We start from the raw sequence: 8,529 nt of genomic DNA on the forward strand, positions 1-8,529 counted from the left end.
CACTGCTTAGCTTTTCAATTTCTTCTTCTCTGGGGTTTGGGGTCTGTTTGTTTCCATGCTTTTTGTGTTCTGGAATATCAGAATGAGAGCAACTACTGATGGTTACCTGGGTCCGTGTTGCTGAAGAAAAACAAAGTGGAAGGAAGCAGAAAGGATTATTGCGACACTAATAGAACTCAAAAAAGAGAATGCTTTCAAAGTTGACTGCTGTCATAAGTAGAGAAATATGTAAAAGCAGTATAGAAGTTCTCCTTCCCCTGTCACATCTATGAGGAAAGGATCAAGGGGTGGAAGGAACCTTCCCTTTTTGTGCCTTTGCCAAGAGGCTGTGCCCAAGGCAGTGCCAGCACCGTGCCCTGGCAGTGGCTGGGGCCTCTGGGGAGCAGCAGGGTCCGACCTGCTCTGAGCAGAGCCAGGGCAGAGCCACCGCAGGGACAGAGCTGGCATCCCCAGGGCACAGCACTCAGCGTCCTGCCTGCTTGCATCTTGTGATATCATGCAGTGCAAAGCTGTAAATTGATGCTGAATTCAGCTCATAAACATACCTTATTTCTTGAATGCTTTGAAAGCAGTCTAGCTTTGAAAATAAGGTGCAAAAAAGGGGGAGTAGGGGGACAAAGAGTCCTTATTTTAAGCATTGTTACTTAGAAAATGATAGCTAAAGAAGTTCTTGTACAATAAAAATATCTGTGCTTTTTTTTCTTCTTTTGTGGTGTTTGTCTATACAGTCATCCCTTTCAAGCCCTGATTTCTTTGACTCACCAAGTCCTGAAGATGAGAAGGAAGAACATGTTTCCATTACTCACAAAACTCTTGAAGTGTCAAGGAAATCAAGAACTGTTACAATATCACAAGTAAGTTAATTGGAATGCCTCTGCTTAACCTTATCACATGCATCTTCTTTTTTTAAAGCAGTACTGAAATATTTAAAATTTAATTCATCAGTCACCTGGTAACTGCCCACTTAAAGAAGCTAAAAATGATAAAGGTTACTAAAGAGTGTTCTGTGCTTGAAAGGCAGGTCTAAAGTGAATTGCACAGTTAAAATGTGTCAAATAACCATACTGTGAAAAAAGTACTTCTTGTGTAAATGCATTTTACAGAATCACAGAAGCTGGGAAATAAATTTTAGAAACAAAGACCCTGTCTTTTTGCAACTTTAAATTGAGTTTACATTAGAAGAGTCTGTGAGCAGAGAAAATATTTAAATTTTAATTTAAATTTGCAAAAATAATCACTTTTTATACTGGTATAATTGTATTCATTTTATAGGCTTGTGCCATTCTTACTGTATATTGGTAGACTACTATAGCACAATCAATATTACAAAAGGAGTGTGTAGGTCAGGCTTTAAAGGTTGGAACTCTTTTTTAGCATATAAGAATACCTTTAATAATAAAAATACTACATTCTAATAGTTTAACAAGTATTTGAAAGATGAAGTCGTGCACTTCTGTGATCAAGTTATAAGGATAATGTTTTGCTATGTAGCTCCCTCTTCTGGGAGCACTTGCACCAAGGAATACTGCTGGGCTAACATTTCTGAGTTATATGACAGCACTGTAGATGTTGTTCCTGTAAAATGAGATGGCTGCTATTAGAAAACAGCTACTTGACGCTTTAATGTTGATAGCCAGTTAAGCTCTGGAGTAAGATGCTCAGATCAATGACTCCAGTTGTGCCTTGCTTGCCTGCTCCAGATTTGAACTCAGCCTGAAATTTATTTTCAGTCCAAAGGAAACTTGCACCTAGTGAAATATGAGATTATTATCCATGAAAGATCTGTTTATTGTTACATATTTCTCACACCCCACTCTGCTCTGGTGCGACCCCATCTGGAGTTCTACATCCAGCTCTGGGGTGTCCAGCACAGGAAGGACATGGACCTGTTGGAGCAAGTCCAGAGGAGGCCACTGAGATGATCAGAGGGATGGAGCACCTCTCCTATGAGGAAAGGCTGAGAGAACTGGGTTTGTTCAGCTTGGAAAAGGAGAGGTTTTGAGATGACCTAATTGTGTGTCAGCTCACTTCCAGTACCTGAAGTGAGCTGACAAGAAAAATGGAGAGGGACTATTTACAAGAGCATGGAGTGATAGGAAAGGATGATGGAATGGTTTCAAACTGAAAGAGGATAGGTTTAGATTAGATATTAGGAAAAAAATTCTTTTCTGTGAGGTTGGCAAGGCACTGGAATAGATGCCAAAACAGCAAAGTTGTGTATGCCCCACTCCTGGAAATGTTTAAGACCAGGCTGGGATATGGAGCACCTGGTCTAGTGAAAGGTGCCCATTTTCTTGGCAGGGAGATTGGAACTGGGTGACCTTTAAGGTCCCTTCCAACCCAGATACACAAAATACTTGATAAAATGTTAAAAGAATACTATTCAGATTATTGAGTCAAGTTTTCAAGGCACAAGAGTGATTCAGCTTTCTTGTGATTATAATACCATTTTTTTAATATTTATGGTCAGACTTGGGTTTGTGAAGAACACTTGAATTCAGTGTTTTCCCAGACCAGGTTCTGTGCTCAATCATGATTGTATAACCTAACATTACAACAGTAAAATAGGGAAGACTGTTTTTTGCACAGCTTGGTGGATCCTGCTCTTCTCTCCCCATCATAACTTTTCCCGATTTTCATCTCATCACTAACTTTTCTCTCAGTGTCTCCTTCCATTTCCATACCATTTATTCTCAGTATTTTGCCCTATTTACCTTTCAACTTCAATATCTCTTTTTCAAAGAGAGTTGGAAGGTTGCCTAGAGCTTTTTCTTACTCTTGTCCAAATCAGATTTTCAAACATGCCTGGTAGCTGCCATGTAAAGCACACACAGGACTGCCAAATAACAGTGCAAAGATTCCCTTCACTTGCCATTGTGATACCTGTACTTGGACACTGCTCTCTGCATGCAGTGAAGTAGATGGTCATGTATGGCTGGTAAACTGCAGATTTTTTAATTGTCTAATAAGTATAAAATTTTGTATCACATTATATTACATTATATGCATATATTACTTTATGCAGCATATATCAGTCGAGGCTTGTCTAATAAGTAGAGCACTGGGTCACAGTTAAGAAGCATTGAATCCTTTTTAGCTAACTGCATGAATCCAGGGTTATAGGTTAATGGTGTGTTTTTCTGTCAAGTTCCTGGAGGAATAAAGAGCTATTGGTAGTTATGAGGATTCATGGAAGCTTTGATTAACAGAGGACACTATACTACATTTATTTATTATCAATATCATTTTGAAGCCATGGGATTTTTTTTCTATATATGTCATAACAACAAGTGAATCTAATGAATATTTTTCTACTTTCATAATGCTAGGGGGGAACATGTAATACATTTTTTAATTTTTGAAAAAACTTGGAAGATTCATTCAATAGTTGGTGGAAAATTATTAATTTAATTTACAAAAAATATCACTTGGATTCTTGGCCACGTGGTTTTGTGCTCTGTGGGAGACATCCATGGATGGAGATATATTCTCACAAACATCTGAGACAAACACTGAGCATCTGTCCCTGGTTTAATTCACTGCTAGGTCTGAGATCTTGGAAATGCTGTTGCTGAACTTTTGCATCACAACTAGACCCCCTCTGAAGGACACATACAAAGATGATGACTAATCACTATATTTATCATGCTTTTGCCAAGACTGTCCATGTTTGACTGTTGGAATTTCAGCATTACCGGAGAGCGGCTAAATACTTAGCATTGGTTAGAGGTTTGATTTTCAGAAATCTTTCTGCAGACATTAAATGTTATTATTTTTGTTGCAGGTGTCTGATAACAAAACTTCCTTGCCTCCAAAACCAGGAGGTCTGGCTAGTGGCAGTAATGTACAACCATCACTATCCCCTTCACCATCACCTGGATTTCACTCAATTGCTATGGGAACAACAGGCCACAGGTCAAATTCCCCATCCCTGTTTGGTACTGAAGGAAAGCCAAAGACTGAGCACTTGAGCCAAGGTCAGACTGCCCTGGAGGAGCTGAGAACACAAATTAGGGAGCTAAGAACCATCATTGAAACCATGAAAGACCAGCAAAAGTAAGTGCTGCAAATCACAGCTGTAGGTGAGATGGGTCCGTTCGTGCGTAGTGGTGGCAGTTTCTGATTGAGTTTGCCTTCATGGATGTTACTCTGCACAGCTGGCATATGTGTTTGTGAGTGATTTTCACGTGACAGAACATAGTCAGGGGTGAGAACATCCACAAAAAAAGACCTGCACTATCCACCAGCTTTTTTTTCCTGTGTTATGACACAAGTAGATGTTTTTGGGGTGTTAAAAAAGTTAACTAGCAAGCTATAAGCAGTGAATTTCGGCTTATTTGTCAATAACTATCTGGGAACTCGTGTGCATTGATCATAATAAAAGGGGTGCATTTGTTATAGTTGTAGTACAAATCGCTACAAGCTCCTAAAGTTATTAAATTGATTTGTTATTTGACTGTTAGCACATTTTCCCAGGAAGCTCATGATACTTTAATTGTGACTAGGTCCTCTGAAGGCCTTTGTGTTTATGGCCTTGAATCTTACTATTTTAGTTTTGGGCACCTTTGTTTTTCTTTAAGTTGCTCATTTCTTAGGAGAAACCGGGGCTGGCATGTAACTTTTGATGTTCCTGAGACTATTGAATGCTTTGGAAGCTAAACCTTCACTTACATTGTCAGTTGTGTGTAGCCCAGGCAGGAAAAAGAAAAGGGCAAGCAGCGTGCAGAGCCTGTGGCGGAACAGAGGTGTGCGGAGTTTGGGAGAAGATGCGGGAGGGCATGGTTCAAGCTGGATGTAGCCAGCAAGCCCCACGGCCTCGCCTCTCAGGCTGACCCTGCTCCTCTGGTCTCCCCGGCCCTTCTTGCAAGGGCAGCTTCCACCTACTGGTATCTGTCCTAAGGTGAGATCACTCAGTGGGAACATGAGAACATGTCTGCTCCTTATAGCTATGTTCCCTTTCCCAACAAAGAAGAATAACAGAAAATCCATATTTGGGATCTTTTAATCTTGTAAATGAAGTTGGAGGTTACATTGTATTGCTGGCATAAACAGATTTTAAGTGGCTTAAGTATGTGATAGGATGGGCAGGATTTGTGTTATCAGTTCCTATAACCCACCAACAGTCAATACATCTATATTTTGTATGGAAAAAGGCAACTGGGTGCTGATACAGTGTTGATACAGCTAGGCCAGAGCAAAGCCTGTGGATGCAGGGCTGTTAGGAGGCATTAGCCATGTGGGATGGGGCGGGGTACTGTCCCATAGTGAGTTTTACTTCTCTCTACTATAGCCTAGAGTATACAAGAGTATGCTGACTTCAATTGTTCAGAGGGAAAAAACAAACTAGTGAAGTGGGGTAAATATACCTCCAAGAGATAATCTTCTGTATTTTACTAGTGTGGTCATTTCCATCCCAAGCTTCTTTTGCATTCTTTTAACAGAAAAGAGATTAAACAGTTGCTCTCTGAGTTGGATGAAGAGAAGAAGATCCGTCTACGATTGCAGGTACTTGAATTATTTTTAATGTTGGGGATGTGTTGGGGATGTTTGATTTAGCCCCCTGCTTTTTAGGGGTTTGGAGAGTGATTTAAACAATGACTTTAACAGCATGCTTTAACTTGGTCAGGCTAAAGGGTCATTATAGGCCCCTTCCAATAAAAATTATTCCATTCTAATCTATGCTGTGCTATACTCTCCTATTCAATGTACTTGATAAGTAGTTTGGTATCAGTTATATTTTATATTTTTATGGTATAGGGCAACTGTACTTCAAACTAGGGATAGAAATTTGAATGGTAATTTCACTGGACTGTTCCCTCTCTGTAAAGCACTTGGGAACACGGCAAAGGGTAGCAGAACTGGGGATCCTCAATGTCAATGCTCCAGGGCTGCTTAAAGGACTTTGTGTCCAACCACATAGCAACATGGCTTCTAATAATACACAATTCTTGTTCAGCTTAAACTGAAATTTATTCAGATAAAACCCAGGGAACATTTTCAACAGCCACTGTTGATTTAGTCTATCAGGCCAGACTATTCAGAGTTATCCAGAGATAACTTTACATCTTTATGCCCTGCACTATTGAGTTTAAAATTATGATCTTATAGCTGAATGCTTTTACTCCAGTTCAAATGTTGCTTATACTGGCAAATGTTTAGATGCTAGATAAGATGGCATTATTAGCTTTACATGAAGATAAGAGTTAACAAAAAAAAGTAGCATTAGTTTCAGAGTGCTCTGATAAACATACAGTAGCACAGTTATCAGGCCACGTATTAAAGACTGCCTTGATGATGGTACAGTTGAACACAGGTTGAAACAGATGGGTTTGGATAAATCCAGGACCCCTGCATTAGGGTTTCCAGTGTCTGTCAGAGGGACCAAGTGTACAACTGGGGCTGCTGATGGTTTCAGCCATATCCTTTTAAGCATGGCTGTACATCCTTCAGAGCCTTTAAGATGCCTTGGCACAGGTTTGATGCTTGTAGAAGGCAACCACCATGCTGGCTCTAAGTGCAGCTGCTGGTGCTTGGACACAGTGCTCATTCTGCAGTAATGCCAGGCAGTGAGCTGTGTGGCTTGTAAAAGTTGTAATTTAAAGAGATTGAAAGATCTTGCAGTACATTCAATGACTGTACTTGTCATGATCTGAGGGAGGAGACTGTGAATGGTCATCTTATACAGTTGAGAAGTACCTCAATTCGTGAAATCTCTGGAAATAAGGGTGGTATAAAGCCTGTAGCTGACACCTGTGGACAAGAGGGAACGTGCTTTTCAAGTGACACCAACTGTGCCTCAGTTTGCTAAAGCATCTATTTTACTCAAATACTTTTTATTCTGTTTGTTTTTAGATGGAAGTTAATGACATAAAGAAAGCTCTTCAATCAAAGTGAATACTTGATAGGTGGAATGTTGCATTATTCTTCATGACTGAGACTCAAATTTATGCCCCAGCCAAAATAACTTTGTGCCAAATGATTTAAGAATTGCCTCAACATCCCTTTATTTGAAGGATTAGCACAACAGTTTTTGATAGCACAACAAAAATACCAACGAGAACAAAATTTCTACCCAAAGCCGTGCTGTGCGGCACTAGTTGTGACTGAAATTGATCTTCTTGTGCTAAAGGCTCTCTACTTCAAGATCCTAGGTGAAATGAAAACTCAGGCAGTTTAGTCCATAGTGGTACTATTTTGATGATATTTTTCCATAAATAAAGTGTATTTCAGATTATCTGTTTACAAGCTTTATGATTTTGACTTTTGGTTTTTAATTGTCTTTTGTCACAGATTTTAAGATGTTTGTACTTCATATAGCCAGGAATGAATGTTAATGTTGGGGCTGAAGGGATTATTTTTTTGCTTCGAGATTGAACAGCCTACTTTTCGTTATGGTTTTAAGTTCTGTTAAATATGCAATTTTTTGTCCCCAGATCCCCTACAACTCAAACTTACATTGTGTACAGTAATGTATTTACAAGAAGGAAACAAACCAACAGAAGTCTGGTCTTTGCAATGATTTGTGCCTTTCTTTGCCACACACTGACTGGAGCCAGTTGAGGCCAGGTCTCCCTATGTAGCCACCACAACAACTCCTGTCCCCGGTGTCCTCCTGTCCCCGGTGTCTGGCAGAGGTCACCTTCCCAGTGCTGGTCAGGAGAGCACGTTTGTGCCAGCTGGCAGGACAAAAGGGCACAGCTGAGAGCAGCTTTGTCTTGAGCAGCTGTGGCTTTTTAGCTTTCCTGGTTTGGATAGGCCTCTCCCTCAGCCTGAATGTTCATCTCAGCTTGATTTTCATTAGATGATTTAAACACCCACCTCTGTCCCCAATTTTGCACAGAGTGAACAGAATATGCATTATTAAAGCAAAAATAAATAAAAGTAATCTATAAAACATGAATAAAAAGTTGTATTATTTCATGCACAAGGTTCTCTGTTGTGTGACAGTGTTTCATTTGCTGTTGATGTGGTATTGTTTGCTATATAATATTGTACACTTACAGACTGATACACTTCATAGTCCTTCTTTTGCAGCAGGACTGTCTTCTCGACATTTTGTTGAACCAGATGCTTGCTTCAGTTTCTCTGTTTGCTTTCATTCTTTCAAAATTTCACATTTTCCTGGTTGTGGTTTCATATGTTCTTAACTAACCACAGACTATCTCATATCTTGTCAGCAATCTCTGTTAAGTTTAAAAAGTGTTTAAATAACAGATATTTTTGCATAGCATGGAGTGAGTGGGAAAGTGATGCTGGTGATACTTCCAAGTAACAAAACCCCACACACAAAGGATCTACTTGCCATCCCATCAAATGCTAGAGCTGGCTCCAGCAGCACACTGTATCAACATGAACCCCCCCTGCCTGCCAGGAGTTGGGTGAGATGCAGTATGAAGTTGGCTGGTCACATTCACATATGGTTGGCAGAGTTCCCATAATCTTTTTGATATGCACAAATATATAAAATACACACTCCACCATACCCGAATCTGGCTTTACAGGTCTCAGCTGGCAGTACAGAACCTTACT

General features: G+C 39.9%; 1 protein-coding gene across 7 annotated transcripts in view; it reads left to right on the forward strand.

Annotated features, from left to right (window-relative positions):
• The window catches only part of SH3KBP1 (SH3 domain containing kinase binding protein 1), a 212,791-nt gene extending 204,862 nt beyond the window's left edge, over window positions 1–7,929 (forward strand). For 6 of the 7 annotated variants that reach the window (XM_071430424.1, XM_071430425.1, XM_071430426.1 and 3 more), the window contains 4 exons: window positions 729–854; window positions 3,785–4,056; window positions 5,442–5,505; window positions 6,853–7,929. In XM_071430424.1, coding sequence (XP_071286525.1) covers window positions 729–854; window positions 3,785–4,056; window positions 5,442–5,505; window positions 6,853–6,894 — 504 coding nt within the window. In that variant the 3' untranslated portion in view covers window positions 6,895–7,929. Of the gene's footprint in view, window positions 1–728; window positions 855–3,784; window positions 4,057–4,679; window positions 4,901–5,441; window positions 5,506–6,852 lie in introns of all 7 variants that reach the window. The other variant, XR_011679706.1, reaches the window with a different exon arrangement.
• The last annotated feature ends 600 nt before the right edge of the window (window positions 7,930–8,529 follow it).

This window comes from Agelaius tricolor, unplaced genomic scaffold (genome assembly GCF_023055355.1).
Source record: "Agelaius tricolor isolate 1412-34295 unplaced genomic scaffold, bAgeTri1.0.p SCAF_7, whole genome shotgun sequence".
Classification (NCBI taxonomy): Eukaryota; Metazoa; Chordata; class Aves; order Passeriformes; family Icteridae; genus Agelaius; species Agelaius tricolor.